At 40.6% G+C, this 19,373-nt stretch overlaps 1 protein-coding gene across 3 annotated transcripts in view; it reads right to left on the minus strand.

Annotated features, from left to right (window-relative positions):
- HBP1 (HMG-box transcription factor 1) overlaps positions 1–19,373 on the minus strand; it is a 33,886-nt gene that overhangs the window by 1,697 nt on the left and 12,816 nt on the right. For 2 of the 3 annotated variants that reach the window (XM_006085378.3, XM_006085379.3), the window contains exons 4-10: positions 16,184–16,322; positions 15,713–15,824; positions 15,511–15,623; positions 10,805–10,961; positions 10,025–10,169; positions 4,315–4,632; positions 459–600 (exon numbers count right to left, since the gene is read on the minus strand). In XM_006085378.3, coding sequence (XP_006085440.1) covers positions 459–600; positions 4,315–4,632; positions 10,025–10,169; positions 10,805–10,961; positions 15,511–15,623; positions 15,713–15,824; positions 16,184–16,322 — 1,126 coding nt within the window. The remainder of the gene's footprint in view (positions 1–458; positions 601–4,314; positions 4,633–10,024; positions 10,170–10,804; positions 10,962–15,510; positions 15,624–15,712; positions 15,825–16,183; positions 16,323–19,373) is intronic. The other variant, XM_023751075.1, reaches the window with a different exon arrangement.

Raw genomic sequence — 19,373 nt, forward strand, 5'->3', positions numbered from 1 at the left:
TATTTCTTCTTTCCTCGGGTTTTTAATCTAGAAATTATATACAAATGTCAGAAGTCCCCATGAAGGTTAAAAACAAAAGGCTGTTGAGACATACCATCTCCAACTTAGAAAAAAATCCTACTATGACATTGAGTTAATTAACACCCATTTTTCAACCCAACTGGAAATAAATACTACATTCCAAAATTATTTTTATACCTCCACATTTCCAGACAAGCATTCTTCTTAAGCATGTCTTACATTTCTACCTTACATGCTCAAAGAGTAAATGGCACTGAATGAAGAAAAGGCCGCCTGCCTTATGTGATGGTATAAAAATATTACTAGGTTTTGAAGTACCAAAAGGCCGAGAAACAGCATCAACACCTTTTAAAGGTTATAACAACCGCTCCAACATGCCAGAACAATTCTGGGGGAAGAGTGAAGATAATGTTAAGCAACTACTTGTTGAAACATACTGAATTGGTTCTTTTCCTTTTCCAACAGTCAGGATTTAAACGTTTTTGTTCTTCAGCCAAAGCCTTTGCTTCTAATGTATACATCCTTCTCTCTTCATTCTTCATTTTCTTCCACCTGTCACCAAGGATCACACTTATGGCTCTGTAAAAATAAATATTTACACCATGCTCAAGGCAAGAATATTTCACAAAACTCAAGTGCTGCTACTTCAGGAAGAAATATAAAGAAAAGAAAAAAGACAAAAATTGTCCAACATAGAGGAGGGAAAAGGTCAAAACTATATTAGTCATTTCCAGTAAAATCTCAAGTCATGGTCTATTTATCATAATCTTGGCAGTTAAAGCCTCCTGGAATAGTGCCAACATTTCCAATTGTCAAAGGACATATAAAATGGCTAAAAAAAATGGATGTTCTACCAAGCTCAGATTTAAAGAAAAAAGTTAAAGTATTTCAAAGAAATGGTTTAAGTTATTGTTGGATCTATCCTGGTACACTGGTTTTTAAAAGATGTTTAAGATATTAAGGCAGACAGTATTCAGTATCAGCAGCATAAATTATTCATCTTGTATTAAAAGTTATTCTTACTTTGTTTGTGCCCATAACCTGTCAAATGATGATGATTAAAACAAAGTCTTTTTCATTCATGCAACCACAGTGAAAATGTGGCACTGACTGTGCACATTACTGTTTACCTTCTTAGACAAGACCAAATAAACCTTAGGCAATATTTGTATTTATTCACTTGAGAAAACTGGATAAACTCAAAGGGAAAGAAGTCAAACTGATAAGACATTATGATAAAAATTTAAAGCTAAAATCTGTATTTGTTAATCTGCTCTCAAACCTACTAAAATAGTCTCATTCAGGAGTAGACATAAACCATTTTCCTTCTATGAAGAGCTTTGAACTATTAATTTCATGACACTCATAGAAAACAAAAGGTCCTGGAATGACTGCATGAAGAATATACAAATGATTTTACATTAATTGACAGGGAAGCTAGAGATCCACATGTGAGCTTTAGAGAAACAGCAACCACAGAAATGCTACTAAAATAAGTAAATGTGCAGCAAAAATTTTAATCCCATCAAACACTATGCTACAGCCTCCTTTATTAAAATAAAAGCCAGTTTTTGTAGTCTGTAGGTTAAAGCTACCACATAATGGTTGACACATTTAACAGTCAAATATGTATCAATTCTTAAATCAGAGATGCATTTGATGTAGGAAGCTTCTCTTTTAAAATTAAGTTCATGAAAACAGACTGGTGGTTACTAGATTTGGGGGACAAAATAAGTAAAGATGGTCAAGCGTACAAACTTCCAGTTATAAAATAAGTCCTGGGGATGCAATGTACAACAGAGTGACTTATAGTACTGTATTGCTTATTTGAAAGTTGCTAAGAGAGTGGTTCTTAAAAATTCTCATTACAAGAAAAAAAAAATTAGTGTGGTGATGGATGTTAACTAGACTTATTGTGGTGATCATTTTGCAATATATACAAATATTAGAGGTCTGGTGCACGAATTCATGCATGAGTTGGGTCCCTCGGCCTGGCCAGCCATCGGGTCCCATTGGAGCTGGCAGGCCAAGGGGAGGGACCGCGGGAGGTTGGCTGGCCACAGGTGGTTGGCTATGGGAGCGCACTGACCGTCTGCCCTCTGGTGGTCAGTGTGCATCATAGTGACCGGTCAACCATCATAATGGTCGCTTAGGATATGTGTGTGTGTGTGTGTGTGTGTGTGTGTGTGTGTGTGTGTGTGTGTATACATATATATACATATACACACATATACACACATACACAATACACACACGTATATATACACTCTGTATATATATACAGAGAGAGAGATTGAATCATTTATACACCTCAAACTAATATAATGGTACTAAAGGCCCGGTACACGAATTCGTGCATGGGTGGGGTCTGGCTGGCCCACCCAGATGGGGACCCATTGGGCCAGGCCGGCAGGGGAGGGAGGGAACCCATGGGTGGTTGGCCGGCAGGCCCTGCCTCCAATCGGGGTGTCGAGGGCCCATCTGAGCGACCAGGCTGGTTGGCTGCTGCAGGGCATGTCATAGCCACCAGTCATTCTGCCGTTTCGGTCGCTGGGCTTTTATATAGAGAGATATCAATTCCATCTCAAATCCCATATAATAAAAGGCTAATATGCAAATACAGTGGGGCCTTGACTTACGAGTTTAATTCGTTCCGAGACCAAGCTCGTTAAGGAGCTCATTAACTCAAATTACTCTGTCAACTCAATGCAAAAAATCGGCCGAGAGACAGCTGGTATCTCAAAAAACTCGTTAGGACACTTATAAGTCAAGGCCCCACTGTAAACTGAACGGCGGAACGACTGGTCGCTATGATGCACACTGACCACCAGGGGGCAGATGCTCAACGCAGGAGCTGCCCCCTGGTGGTCAGTGCGCTCCCACAGGGGGAGCGCCGCTCAGCCAGAAGCCGGGTTCACAACTGGGGAGCACAGCGGCAGTGGCGGGAGCCTTTCCTCCCTCCTCGGGAGCACTAAGGACCCCTTGGGGGATGTCCACTGAGGGGTCCCAGGTTGCGAGAGGGTGCAGGCCAGGTTGAGAGACGCCCCCCCCCCCCACCCGAGTGCATGAATGTTGGGCACTGGGTCTCTAGTATATACATAAATATAAAAATTAACGCTCATGAAACATTCAACCCTGATTATTTGATGTGGATAATCATTTGACTTCTCATGATATCATGGGTAAAGGAAATGGTAGTTTTGTCAGGAAACTAGGAAGATGAAAGAAGATATTTTCCTCTGTGGAGAACTTGGTTGGTTTGAGAGGGAGTGAGCTGGAGAGGATTCTAAGAGATGAGGTAAGTGTACAGCAACCAGAATAGGAAGGACGAGTTAATTTTTATTCCAGGGCTCTCCTGAGGACACTTCTAGGTTTACTTTTGACAAATCTGGCAGTTATTACAAACTGCCAATTCCTGCACATTCCATACTATGACACAATTGTTAAATAATAAGATCCGATGCAAGAAAGTGCCAGCCTTTTCTACAAAGCTTTTCAATAAAGATGGAATTGTCAGTTGTTAGACCTGAGTCCTTTAACAGATGAATGATATTTACTACTACTTTAGAAGGCAGGTCCTTACCACTCAGTGCCTAATACCTAGGCATTATGTATAAAATTTATAATGCCTACGTATTATAAAATAACTAGAGGCCCGGTGCACGAATTTGTGCATGGGTAGGGTCCAGCCGGCTTGCCCCAATTGGGGGGAAGGGCCGCAGGCAGTTGGCAGGCCAGCCCCGCCCCCAATCAAACTCTTGGTGGAACTCCCTGTCAAACACCCAGTCAAGGGGACAATTTGCATATTGGCCTTTTATTATATCCTATATAAAAGGCCAATATGCAAATTGACCAAACAGTGGAACAACCAGTCGCTGTGACATGCACTGACCACCAGGGGGCAGATGCTCAATGCAGGAGCCTGTCTCGTGGCTGGCAAGCACAGTAGTGGTGGCAGGAGCCTCTCCCACCTCCACAGCAGCACTAAGGATGTCCAACTGACAGCTTAGGCCTGCAGCCATCAGTTGCACATCCCCGGAGGTCTCCTGGACTGCAAGAAGGCACAGGCCAGGTTGAGGGACCCCCCTCCCCCCCCAGTGCACAAATTTTGTGCACCGGGACTCTAGTAGGATTATAATCCTAAAAATTCAACTAGAATGCTTTACTTTGAAGTCATCCTAAGAAAACAAAGAATTCAGTAATAAAAGCTATTTAGGAATAAGTTTAACTGCACTAGTTCCTGTGAACTACATTTAAGTGTTACTCAATTATTAGAATCATCACTATTTTTACCTGTTATCTTTCCCTGGATACATCTGAGTATATTCAACTCTGTATTTTTTGGCAAAAAGCATGAAGGCATTCATTGGTCTTTTGCACTTGTTAGGAGAAGTGGCACTCACAGTCCCTGAGCTGTGATTTTTGACAGCTTTAGCATACAAAGAACTGGAAGAGAGCTGTGATGATCCAGGTGAGCCACAGTTTTTACTGAATCCAGATCTTGCAAAGTCTTGACCTCCAGGTCCTCCACATGACAGAGATGCACGACGTTGACGAGCCATACTACTTAGCACATAGACTGCAGAAGAATCCATAGGTGTGAAGTCATAGCTAAAAAAAAATAAAACAACGGTTTTATTTCGACTTAACAACCTTTAATATCTAATTGGAAATTTCAATGTATTCCCCCCTATGTCACCAGCACTAACAACTTCACCATTGGTAGTTACTTATAAAATGAAAACTGACTCCACATACTTTATTCATAGGTAATCTCTCTTCCAGATCCCAGACACCCATTTATTCTCACTTTAGATTCACTTTTTAAAAAAAATATTTTTTATTGACTTTTTTTTATTTTTGAGGAAGGGAGAGAGATATATACATCAATAAGCTGCCTCCTACAGGCCCCCTACTAGGGATAGAGCACAAAAAACAGGTATGTGTCCTGACCGGGAATCAAACTGGTGACCTTTTGATTCATGGGTAGATGCTCAACCACTGAGCAACACCAGCCGAGCTAGAATTCACTTTTTGACAAATTTTATAATCTAATTTCTTAGCCTCTAGAAGCCTAAAATTAGAAAATTAAAGAGTGGAAAGCATATACAAGGTCTAAAGACTACTACAAAAATGTTTGGTAACGGTAGTTAAATGCAGCTAAAATAACTTTAAAATGCATAGTAATCTGTGTCATTTGTTTAATCATACATCAATCTTCCCCCAAAGCCACCCTATATTATAACATACCCTAATAACTTAATAGCTACTCAATGGGGGCATCTATTGCATACTAAACCTGGAATCTTTTTAAGTTACTGGCTTGAATCCTAGTTCTGATATTAACTGGCTATTTTGGGGGGAATATTCTTTTTCCCTCTCTCAGCTTTAGTTCTCTCTCTGTAAAATGAAAATATAATCTAACAGGGTAGTGAAAATTAAATAAGCTAACATATGCATAGTGCTTGTTAAATCACATTACTTGAGCAGAAATGTCAACTTCACAGAGTGATTGTTTTAAACCTGCCTGATGCCTAGAGACTGGCCTCAATTCTCAATGTCTCGAATGGACTTCTTCAAATCATGCTCACTTAGAAACTTCCTTTCACACAATTGTGTTTAAGAACTTATCAACTTATTGCTGACTTCTGTTCCTTACTAAGCTAGAATCTACTCAAATGCCTTCCCTGAACAGCATGACTCAGGACTTCCTCGCAGACTGTTTCTCCTTTCTGCCTTTCTTTCCCTTCTTGCCTTCCTTGTACCAGGCAACATCTCCTGTAACACCCACCCCCAAACCCGCCCACCAAAAGTCAATCCAATCCACAATGAAAATTTAGTCAAGTTCATACTTCTCAACTTTTTCATGGTTTCTCCTAGATCAGTGGTTCTCAACCTTGGCTGCACATTAGAATCACCTGGGAATCTTTTTAAAATCCTGATTTCTGGGCCCCATCCTCCGGAAATTCTGTTTCTTTGTTACTAATGTTGTGGCCCCACCCCATAACAAAGAAACAATTTCCTATATAGGGTGGGAAAACAGGGGCGTTGCTGTCACTCCAGAGAAAAATAAGACTAATGTCTGACTTCTACTTGGTGGGACCAAGTGGTAAGAACTTACCATCCTGGAAAAACAAATTAGGTAGCCAAATGTCCCTTTTTGCTTTACAAAATGAAGTCTTGCACTATGCAATATTTGACACATAAGTTATGAAGCATACAAATAAGAACGCAAAACCAATTAAGAAATAAAGTATTTCTAATATCACCCCAGTTCCATATTTGCCACCCTCCAGGGATAAAACTACGGATTATCATTCCCTTTTTGATAACTTTATTGTAAAAATAGTGCATTATTCATTTATATGAACAAAAAATACTATAACAGCAGTAATTACGTTAATGCTAACTTATATATAATTATTATATATATACTAGAGGCCTGGTGCATGAAATTCCTGCAGTGGGGGAGGGGTCCCTCAGCCTGGCCTGCACCCTCTTGCAATCCAGCAATCTGGGATCCCTCAGGGATGTCCGACTGCTGGTTTAGGCCCTGTGGGATCAGGCCTTAACCGGCAGTCAGACATCCCTCTTGCAATCCGGGACCGCTGGCTCCTAACCGCTTGCCTGCCTGCCTGATTGCCCCTAACTGCTCACCTGCCTGCCTCATTGCCCCTAACCACTCTACCTGCTTGCCTGATCGCCCCTAACCACTCGCCTGCCTGCCTGATGCACCCTAACCATTCTGCCTGCCTGCCTGATGACCCTATCCACTCGCCTGCCTGCCTCATCGCCCCTAACTGCATCTGCCTCCGCCCTCACCACCACGGCTTCATCTGAAAGGATGTCCAGAATGATGTCTGGAAGGTCGTTTGGCTGTCCGGTCTAATTAGCATATTACACTTATTATTATAGATAATATTATATAATAATACATAATATTTTGTTTTGCAGAAAGACTTAAAATAGCAGGCCTAATTGATATCCTTTCAAAGATTTACTTAGAAGGTTGGCCCTTGATTAACTTGGATTTCGGGAAGGTTCCCATCATTCCCACAACTGAAAGGAGTGGCTCACTGTGTCTAAACTGTGTGCACAAACAATAGGGTTCACCCCAAACACCTGCTTCCCTTTTGGAAGTTTGAAATTTTGGTATGTGCTAGCCTAAGGCAGCTTACATTATCAGCTCCCAAACAGCCCTAGCTGATTTGGCTCAGTAGATAGAGTGTCGGCCTGTGGACTGAGGGTTCTGGGTTCAATTCAAGGGCACATGCCTGATGCCCAGTGTGGAGCATGCAGAAAGCAGCCAATCAATGAGTCTCTCTCATCATTGATGTTTCTCTTTTTCTCTCCCTCTCCCTTCCTCTCTGAAAAAACAAAAAATACCTGATGCCGAGGACAGTGTTGCTAGGTGGTTAGAGTGTCGGCCCATGCACTGAAGGGTTGAGGGTTCGATTTCCAGTCAGGGGCACATTCCTGGGTTAAAGGTTCGCTCTCTGGCCTGGTCGGGGCACAGGCGGGAGGCAACCAATCAATGTCTCTCACATCTCACATCAATGTTTCTGTTTCTTTCTCTCTCTCCCCTCTCCCTCTTCCACTCTCTCTAAAATCAATGGAAAAAACATCCAAACAAAAACAAGCAAACAAAAAACCCTGCTGAGTGTCTAACCAGATTCCTTGGCAGATAACATTTCATGCATGTCACAACTCACTGCTGACAGAAATAAGCTTTTCTGTGTGAGTCCACTGGGGGAGGACTCCTGGAAGCCTAGCTTCTCCCAGATTTCACCCCATGCCTTCCATTTTCCCCAATTTTGCTTTATATCCTTTCACTGTAAGTAACAGAGCTGCTGAATCCTGCGAGTCCTAGTGACTCATCAAACCCGGGGGTGGTCTTGAAGACCTCCAGCATAATTGTATACGTATTACATATACTATATAAATATTATTCTCCTATGTAGTAAAGGAATAATATGCAAATTGACTAAACAGTGGAACGACCGGTCGCTATGACGTGCACTGACCACCAGGAGGCAGACGCTCAATGCAGGACTGCCCCATGGTGGTCAGTGCGCTCCTGCTCAGCCAGAAGCCGGGCTCACCGGCGAGCACAGCAGCGGTGGTGGGGAGCCCCTCTCGCCTCTGCGGCAGTGCTAAGGATATCCAACTGCTGGCTTTGGCCCCCTCCCCAAGGGCGAGAGGGCAGCACAGGCCGGACTGAGGGACTGCCCCCGAGTGCACTAATTTCATGCACTGGGCCTCTAGTCTATATAATAAAAGCATAAGTGATCGTTATGGCAGAACGACCAGAACAACCAGTCGCAATGATGCACACTGACCACCAAGGGGCAGATGCTCAATGCAGGAGCTGCCCCCTGGTGCTCAGTGCGCTCCCACAGGAGGAGTGCTGCTCAGCCAGAAGCCAGGTTCACAGCTGGTGAGCGCAGTGAACAGGTGAGCAGTAAGGAGCGAGGGGTCCCAGGCTGCGCTGAGAGTGGGCCTAAGCCAGCTGGCGGACATCCCCCGATGGGTCCTGAACTACAAGAGGGCGCAGGCCAGACTGAGGGGACTCCACCCCCTCCCCCAGTGCATGAATTTCGTGCACCGGGCCTCTAGTATAATATAAACGTAATTACATTTATAATTTTACTACATGTATTTTCTTCTTTCTTTCCCCACTGATTATTAGAGACAATGGAAGGGAGTGGGAGAGAGAGAGAGAGAGAGAGACATCAATGTGAGAGAGACACATCAATTGGTTGCCTCCCACATGCACCCAGACCCGGGCCGGGGATCAAGCCTGCCAGGGTAACATGCCCTTGACCAGAATCAAGCCTGTGACTCCTCAGTCGGAGGGCAGATCCTCTAACCACTGAGAATAGGTTAGGGCTACATATATTTTTGAAGAACATCTGATACCATAAAAAAATAGAACCATACTGTATATTTGAGACTAATTTTTACTTAACATTATTTCTAAAACTGATCCATGTTTTAAAATATATAGCTAAGGTTCATTAATATTCCACTGACAAAGAATTCCATTGTACGATTATATCACAATTTATATATTTACTCCCCAGCCAATGAATATTGATATTGTTCCCAAGTTTTGCTATCATGAGTAATACATCTATGAACTTATTTATACAACTCCTAGCACATGTCTACAAGAGTTTATTTCTCTAGGGTATACAGAGGAATAGGATTACTGATACTCAGTGTTGTAAAACAAAGCCAAATTATCTTCTAAAATTTTATTTACACTCTCACCAAAACATAAGAGTTATCATTCATTTACATGTTAAAAATAATTAGAGTATCAGACCTTAAAGTATTGTCTCATTTTTTAGTTTTTCAAAGAGTGTATATGAAGGATGTAATCAAATGGCATTTAGATTCCAATCTTACAGATGTTATTGAGCATATGGTCTGTGCTTTTTAAAATAGTCTTACTAATTCTTTTTTTTCCGTTTAAATATATTTTATTGATTTCAGAGAGGAAGGGAGAGGGAGAGAGAGAAACATCAATGATGAAAGAGAATCAGTGATCAGCTGCCTCCTGCACTGGGTGCCCTTGACCAGAATCAAACCCAGGACATTTCAGTCCGTAGGCCAATGCTCTATTCACTGAAGCCAAATAAGCTAGGGCTTCCTTATTCTTTTGATAAACAAATATATTTACCTTGTATTTTATTATATTAAATTGAGTGAAATAAAATCTGTAAGATAGCAGACAGAAACTCTTGAGAATTCTCTACCTAATGCCTCTAGATTTGATAATTAGGTTAAAGAAAGAATGAGTCTTAAAATCCCAGATATCTATCTACATACAAACTTTCTCTGGATACCTCCTGTGAGGTTGGACACTTGTCCTTTTAGAAGTTCTTTTAAAATTCTGAAAGCTTTAAAGGTTTAACCTCTTAAATATTTGTCTTAGCAATCATTAGGGAGGTTTAGGGAAAACTTTTAACAGAAAAAAAGATAATTAGTGCAGTATTACCTTTTAAATGTATCAAAAACACCTGAATCATCAAAATTAATGGCATCGGGGTGTCCAGGAGGTAGACATACATCACCAATATGAATTTCACAACATGGAATGCCATGCTGTACCACAGTCAAACTTGGATAAAACGATGACCAACCTAAAGTTAAATCAAACAATAGTTGCATCAAAGATGGGGATTGACAAAAAGCACCCAAATTATTTATTATAAGATAGACATATCATTTCTGAGTCTTAAAAATTTAAGTCAAGATTTTTCAAATACAAGTCATGTATATTTGCCATAAAGCCAACTACAAGTATTTACTTTAAGCAATGCACAAACACTCCAAAATGTAGTTTAATTTAGCATTTTAGTAATAGGTTCTATCAATCAGCATAAATGCAGCTAAGTGAGACCATGAAATACTCTTGAAGTATTATTATGTGTAACATGGTGGTATTGCAATAAGGCTCTGAAGTGCTTTGGGCATACAGTGTATTTGGTAAGCCTAAACAAAAACGCAATTACTAAAATACTCCACACCCCAAACTATATACCAAGATATTCATGTTACATGAATCGAAGTTTTTGATAGCCACAGAAAGTAGAGCTCAGTCTGACTACCACTAAGACATTTAAGCATCATAAGGCATTTTCTAAGATAGTTTTATGTAGTTTTAAATTTTCCCTTCAAATTCTTTTTCTTAACCACCAAAGAATTATGCCACAAGACATATTATAGATTTAAGATTCCTTTTAAAAGTTACTACAAATTCAAATTGAAGCCCTACCTTTATTTTTAACATAGAAAGGGTGGTCCAGCTTACACTCTACAGTTAGTAAACCATCTTCTACTGTACCAGGATCAAAAGTCAACTTCAGTACAGACTCGCCAAATGATACACTTTCTTCATGTGATAACAACTTCAGACCATCGGAACCATAGCCCTGAAAATACATGCATATATTAAATGAATTGGCAACATTCAGTTTAACACATAGTGAAGTTCCTACTACAGTTAAGACTTTGTAGAAAGGGTAAAAATAAACAAAAAGGATCCCTGTCTTTATGGAGCTTTCGACCCAGTAGTGAATAAAAGGCACATATATAAATAAATTACTACAACGTAAGGCAGAGTGTAATAAGCATTTTAGTTCAAGTATAAATAATACTAATACAGTTTAATTCAAAGAGAGAGAGAGAGAGATCAGGGAGGCTTTTGATTTCCCTTTGAACTGGGATTTAAAAGAATGAAATTTAGAAAGGTAGAAGAACATGCCTTACACCAGAAATAGTTATAATAAACAATTGCTTTGGGTAGTGCTGAGTATTTGCTAAAAATACAAGATGAATTCAAAGTTGGGACAAGTACTGAAAAGGAGAGGCCGAACCAGTTAGTAAGTAAAGGGCCTTAGAGACAGGCAAAGTGCTCCAACTTTCCTTTGAGAGGGTATTGGGAAGTCAATAAAAGTATTTTTATTAATATGATTGTTCATTTTAAGATGATAAATGACTTCAGAAAGTTACCTCTAATATTCAATTTATTTCAAAATATAATGAGAGAAGCCCATCAGTCTTGAATTGACAGTACAGTGCTGGTAGAACCAGGCTAAATTTAAATTCAACAAATATTTATTGAGCATTTAGTACATGCCACGTACTAGGCTCTGAAAAAAATATAATCAACAATACATAATCCTTACCCTTAAATTCACAGAAAAACAAAAGAGAAAGACATGCCAATACCTAGCTAGAATATCCAATTATTATTACATCTAGTGCATGAACAAAGTAAAGAATGGGCCCAGCTGCTTTGGCTGAGTGGGTAGAGTGTGGACCTATGGACTGAAGGGTCCCAGGTTCGATTCCAGTCAAGGGCACGTGCCTGGGTTGGGGGCTCAATCCCCAGTCGGGGAGGCGTGCAAGAGGCAGCTGATCAATGATTCTCTCATCATTGATGTTTCTACCTCTCTCTCCTTTCCTCTCTGAATTCAATAAAAATATATTTAAAAACAAAAAACAAAGAATGGGAGAGAAGGATGACTGTAAAAATCTTTAAGGAAATAAAACTGATAACTAAATATGAAGGGAGGAAAGGGAATAGCCAACATCCTGGTTTTGAATCTGGTAATCAGGGATAACAATACCTTTAAAAGAACGGAGTTGAAAGTAAGCCAGGAAGGGGAATTAAAAAAGGTGAATCCAGATTTGATTATACTAATAAGCCGAGTTTTAATAACTGATTGATATTCATGTACAAATAGGTCTAATATGCAGTTGGAAACATACAAGTAAAGGCTACAGACATATATTTGCAAATAACTGAATTACAGAATCTTCTAATTCTTGGGGCTACAAGACTTTAAAACAAATCCAATCCCATCTAACAGATCAGGAAGCCAAAGCTACTAGGGTTAATTATTTGCCCCAGGTCAGTCAAAAAAGTAGTTACTGGAAGAGCTGGAAAGGGAGCCCAGGTTTCCTGACTCCAAGTCCACAATGCTTTCCACAGGCCACAAGGAGGTGATGCTGACATTATCAGCAAAGAAGAATTGGTTAAGAGAGTGAAAAGGAGCAGAAACTTGCTTATATTCAACATTATGGGCACACAAACCACCACTCAAAAATCAGGGCACTGCTGTGCTACACAAATCAAAACAATGTTAGGAACTCATCCCCGCTGTCAGATGTTGCAGAGATGTTAAACAGAACAAGTAGAAGCCTCTCTAGTAATCAGAATCAAGCTAATAACCTTTGAAACTGTAGGAGAGTGGTATAGGCCAAAGTCAAACTAACCACTACAATGAAGAGGGAAGAACTGAAGGCAGCCGTGTGGGGACTAATTTTCTAAGAAACTCAACATCAGGGGATAACAGGAATTGTAAAGAAGCACTTCATTCACATGCCCAATTTTTCTACCTACAGTAGACATGGAGAAATTAAAGGTTTCAAAGACAAAGGTGTCAACCAATATCTATCCTATTGTTTTACTTATCAACTTAGAAAATGCCAGTGTTTTTTATTTTCAACTACGTGACAAAAAATTTTAATTGAGAAAAAATGTCTTTTCAACATATTATGCTGGGACATCCATATATCTACATGCAAAAAAAGAAAAAAGGAATGATTTTTGACCATACTAAACACCATCTATATAATAAAAGGGTAATATGCTCATTAGACCAGACATCTTCTGGACAAAGCCACAGTGGCAGGGGCTGAGGCAGAGATGGTTAGGGGCGATCAGGCCAGCAAGGGAGAGCAGTTAGGGGGCGATAAGGCCAGCAGGAGAGGGCACTTAAGGGGTGATCAGGCCGGCAGACAGAGGCGGTTAGGGGCAATCAGGTCATCAGGCAGAGGGGGTTGGGGCGATCAGGCAGGCAGGCAGGCAAGTGGTTAGGAGCCAGCGATCCTGGATTGTGAGATGAATGTATGACTGCCAGTTTAGGCCCGATCCCGCATCCCCTGAGGGGTCCTGGATTGAAGAGGGTGCAGGCCGGGCTGAGGGACGCCCCCCCACCCCCATCCCATGCACAAATTTCATGCACCAGGCCTCTAGTATACATATATTATCAAAATGGATCAAAAACCTAAATGTCAGATCTACAGCTATAAAAACTCTTAGGAGAAAACACAGGTGTGTATCTTCATGACCTTGAATTAGGCAACAGTGTCCTATGTAAGACATCTAAAGCACAAGTAACCAAAGAAACAAATAAATTACACTTCATCAAAATAAAAGTGAAAATACAACCCATAAATGGAAGAAATATTTGCAAGTCTCCAATCTGATAAGGTATACTTCCCAGGACATCTGAAGGACACTTATAAATCAATAAACAGACAACCCAATTGAAAATGGAGAAATTATTTGAATAGAGTTCCTCTAAGATGATACACAAATGACCAATAAGAACATGGGAATATGCTCACCATCATTAGTCATTAGGGAAATGCAAATCAAACAAGGAGAAAATACCACTTTATGCACACTAAGACAGCTTTTGAGTGAAACAGGAGGTAACTGTAGATGAGGATGCAGAGATAGAACTTTCACATATTAGTGATATAAATGTAAAATAGAGCATTCCTGTGGAAAACATTTTGGAAGTTCCTCAAAATGTTAAAACATGGAGTTACCATATGACCTAGTAATCCCACTCCTTATATATATATATAAGTATATAACCATAGAAATGAAAACATTTTCATTCACAAGTTTGTACAGGAAGGTTCACAGCAGCATTTCTCCTTAATAGCCAAAGAGTGACAAACCCAAATGTTTTTTAACTGATGAATGAATAAATAAATCCAGTACATCCATATAGAATATTATTCAGTCATAAAAAGAACACAGTTCTTATATACCTCATAGACAAACCTTGAAAACATTATACTAAGTGAAAGAAGCCAGTCACAAGAGGTAATATATTGTGTGATTTCATTTACAGGGAATATCCAACAAAGACAAATCCATAGGTACTGAAAACAGATTTGTGATTGCCAGAGTCTAGGGAAAGGGGAGAAATAGGGAATGATCTTTTATACTTTTCTTTTTGAGGTGATGAAAATATTTTGGAATTAGATACCTGTGATGGTTGCACATTCTTGTAGTATACTAAAAAGCATTTAACTGTACACTGTACACTTTAAAATGGTGAATGCTATGGTATATACACTATAACTCAATAAAATATAATTGAAAACTAGAAAAAAAATAAAGAAAATGGCAGTGTTTTTATGAAGTCATTTAAAAAGTAACAATATAATCAACTTTTAATTACACATAGGGGAATTAACCACCTCGTAGATTACCAAAGATAAAGCTTTGGTTTGTTTGTTCATTTATTTTTAATCCTCACCCAAGGATATATTTATTGATTTTAGGGGGCGGGGGGCGGGGGGCAGGAAACATACAGATGAAAGAGAACATTGATTGATTGGATTGCCTTCCATAATGCCCTGACTGGGAATTGAACCTGCAACCTTTCAGTACACTAGACCACACTCCAACCAACTGAGCCACACTGGCCAGGAATCATTTATTTGTTTTTGTAATATATATATTTTTTATTTCAGAGGTGAAGGGAAAGGGAGAGAGAGAAACATCAATGTTGAGACTCATTGATCAGCTGCCTCCTGCACGCCCCACATGGGGATCGAGTCCACAACCCAGGCATGTGCCCTGACCGGGAATGGAACCATGACCTCCTGGTTCATAGGTCGAAGCTCAACCACTGAGCCATGCTGGGTGGGCAGGGCTCATTTATTTTTAATGTCAGTTTGGTTTTCCCATCTAAGAAAACATAATTACAAAGGTAAACCTAAAGCCTCTCCATCAGGCTAAGCAACAATAAGTAGTCACAAAACCACTACCTACAATTTAAGATTATTTAAATATGAAAGTAAATGGAGGATATACCTGCAGAACAACAATAAACATTATGTTTCATTTTAAAAGATTTTTTTTTTTTTTTTTAGGAATTTTAAATTAACCTTGTGAGTGCCCATTTGGAGATCTTCCTCATTATCACAGCCTTCAGCTCTAGCAAAATCTTCAACATCCTGCCATTCCTTATTGCTTCCCTTATGAAAGCACAGTCGTGTGCCTAAAGTTAAGTAAAAATAAGTATTAGTTATGTGACAGTGTGCTACACAAGTAAGCTGTAAACAAATTCAAGTATTTTTTTTTTTTTACCTTTCAAAAAACAGTGCCAAGCAGTTGAAGGCCAGGAATTGCACCATCCCAAATCATCATCATCTGAGAGGGAGGACATGCAGAAAATGCCAGATTCTGACTCACTATTTGCCTGTGAAGAAAAACATTACAAACTGTTTATTTTTAAATGTACCTTATTACCATCTGTCTCCAGCTGATTTCAGGTTCTCTCCTGACCAGGGGGTAACTTAATCATTCTAAGCTTGGGGCAAATATACCTTTGAAAACTGAAGTTTTTGAAAGTTTTAGTTAAATATATATTCCCACTTGTAACAAACTTTCCTAACAGTTAATAGAGTTGTACATAAAATCAAACCCAGACCACTAGAACAATGAGACATACTATATTCCATCTGTATGTGCTTCAAAAGACTTTTTAGAGAGGGAAAGTTAATATATTATAACTGTTGTGCAAACTTTGTAAAAGTTTAATCTCATGAATAAACTCACCCTTTCATGTCTGACTGGTGTTTCCTCCTTCCAGTGGTGAGGGAAGGCTGGCTCGCTCTTAGAAGAGGAGGACACCGGTGGAGGGCGTGCATAGGAATGTAAACTTTTGCTAGTAGCTATGATGTGTACAGGAGATGATCTAAAATGAAGAAGCAGTTTTAACCATAAAGCATAGGTCCTTAAAGTAGATCTTTCCTTTGGATGAGAAAATTTAATATTCAAAATGCCAACATTAGTATATATACAAAACACGAGTAAAGACATCAAGATTACATTTATAGTATGTTGTCCTTTAACTTCTTACCCAAGCCCTCCTCACACATTTTAAACAGGTGTTTTTTTTTCTTATTTGACAATGTATTTTCAGTTCCAAATTGCTGTTTTATTTATTTTTATATCAACAAGTACATATAAATGTGAACATTTTCATTCATGAATAATAACCCCTGTGCAGGGCACCTTATCCATTTCTTTCTTCTACTTTGATGTAGTCAGTAAGTCTTAAAGTGAGTGAATCTATGCTTAACACTGAACTCTTTACCAATCACCTATCACTGGACAGATACAATGAACTACCTTAACCTAAATCAGTGATGGCGAACCTTTTGAGCCCGGCGTGTCAGCATTTTGAAAAACCCTAACTTAACTCTGGTGCCGTGTCACATATAGAAATTTTTTAATATTTGCAACCATAGTAAAACAAAGATTTATATTTTTGATATTTATTTTATATATTTAAATGCCATTTAACAAAGAAAAATCAACCAAAAAAATGAGTTCGCGTGTCACCTCTGACATGCGTATCATAGGTTCGCCATCACTGACCTAAATGCTTAAACTTCTTGTAGCAGAAAGCTTATTTGTAACTGGACACTATTTTTTGTTTTCTAATACAAATTTGTTAAAGAGCATCTACATATAAGGGCTAATTATTTTCCCCCAGGATCACCTTTTAAAAAATAACCCCTTCCCCAGTTTTCCCCTCAAAAGTCTCTTTAACGGGCAATGCTCCTTTTAGAGTACTTACGCTCCCAAGAACATACTAAAATCCTTTCACCACAAACAGATCAGCTATTCACAGGAAGGGTAACAGTAAGAAGCAAGCCCATAAAGGATGACCAGTAATGTGTACATACTAACACAGGAGTTTGGAAAGCAGTAGAGAGGAAGACAAGGGGGTAGATCTGTCTGAAACTCCCAAATCAGAACAATTCTCTAAGATGCCAAATAGGGATTTGATCCTTAACAGAAAAAAGTTAATGCATGTCTGTACTAACCTCTTTTTCAAAAAGGGGAGAAGGGACATCTTAGTTTCCAATTCATACCTTTCCCTGAGAAATTGTATTAGCCTTCCATTTTAATTTTATCCTCATTAACTTTTTTTCATTTTACCTTTGCCGAAATTATCCTATATAATAAAAGGCTAATATGAAATTCGTGCAAGAGTAGGTCTTCCTTCCCCCGGCTGCCAGCACCGGCTTCCCTCTGACACCCGGGCTTTCCTCGCAGCCCCAGCTTTCATCCAGAGGTTGTCCAGAAGGACGTCTGGTCTAATTAGCATATTACACTTTTATTATTACCTTCTGTATATATAAAGAGCCAGGAGCCGTCACATCTGAAACAACCAAACGGATGACCGAACAGGTGAGTGGGGCGACAAGGCCAGCATGGGGGTTAGTGAGGGACAACCAAATGAACTGAGCAGCAGGCTGCGTGGAGCGACCAGGCTGGCAGGGAGGTCAGTGAGGGACAACCAAACGACCAAGCAGCAGGCTGCGTGGGGCGACCAAGCTGGCAGGGGGGGGAGTTGGGGACGACCAGGCTGGCAGGGGGACAGTCGGGGGCAACCAGGCCGGTGGGGGGGGGGGGGGCAGTTGGTGGCGACCAGGCTGGCTTGGGGGGCAGTTGGGGATGACCACCCTGGGGGAGGGGGGGGGAAAGTTAGGGGTGATCAGGCTTGGCAGGGAGGGGAACAGTTAAGAGCCAGTCCCCCCCGGATTGTGAAAAGGATGTCTTACTGCTGGTTTAGGCCCCATCCCCGGGATTGGGCCTAAAACGGCAGTGGGACATCCGAAGGTTCTGGGATTGAAGGGTGAGGGTGGCTGAGGGGGACACCCCTCCATGCACGAATTTCATGCAACAGGCCTCTAGTAGATAATAAAAGTCTAATATGCTAAGTGTCTGGTTGTCCATTCAACCAATCAAAGCATAATATGCTAATGATATGCTAAGGCTGCTCAACAGCTCGCTATGACATGCACTGACCACCAGGGGGCAGACAGTCAATCGGTTGACCAGTTGCCATGATGTGCACTGACCACCAGGGGCCAGATGCTCCGATGGGTAGATTAGCTTGCTGCTGGAGTCTGGCCAATCAGAACTGAGTGAGACAGGCTGGACACACCCTGGAGCCCTCCTTCGGTCCCTCCCCAGTTGACCAACCTCCAGCATCCCTCCCTGGCCCCGATCATGCACTGGTGGGGTCCCTCGGCCTGGCCTACGCCCTCTCTCAATCCGGGACCCCTTGGAGGATGTCGGAGAGCTGGTTTCGGCCCAATCCCGCAGGCCAGGCCGAGGGACCCCACTGGTGCACGAATTCGTGCACTGGGCCTCTAGTAAAAGAATATAAGTTTCATTAATTCTTTTGTTTAACCACTTAAGTAACAATGCAGTGTTCTAAAATGTAGACTGGCCTGGATGTTCTGTAAAATTTAACAGGCTAAACATGTCTAAAATCCCAATACCACTGGTCTCTTCATCTTTCTTTCTATCAGGAACAATATAAACTTTACCTGTCCTCAACCCCTTGATACTGTACAGTTATGACTTCAGACATCAAAAGCTCAATAACTAACATAGTTTAACACTCTATAAGAAGTTGCCACTGTCGCCCTAACCAGTTTGGCTCAGTGGATAATGCGTTGGCCTGTGGACTGGGGGGTCACGGGTTCGATTCCGGTTAAGGGCATGTACCTTGGTTGCAGGCACATCCCCAGTGGGAGGTGTGCAGGAGGCAGCTCATCGATGTTTCTCTCTCATCGATGTTTCTAACTCTCTATCCCCTCTCCCTTCCTCTCTGTAAAAAATCAATAAAATACATTTTAAAAAAAAGAAAAAAAGAAGTTGCCACTGTCTGTTAGAAGGCAGGCAAGAAAGCAGAGCATAACTCTTGGTCTTGTTCCCTAGGAAG

This window comes from Myotis lucifugus, unplaced genomic scaffold, assembly GCF_000147115.1.
Source record: "Myotis lucifugus unplaced genomic scaffold, Myoluc2.0 scaffold_18, whole genome shotgun sequence".
Classification (NCBI taxonomy): domain Eukaryota; kingdom Metazoa; phylum Chordata; class Mammalia; order Chiroptera; family Vespertilionidae; genus Myotis; species Myotis lucifugus.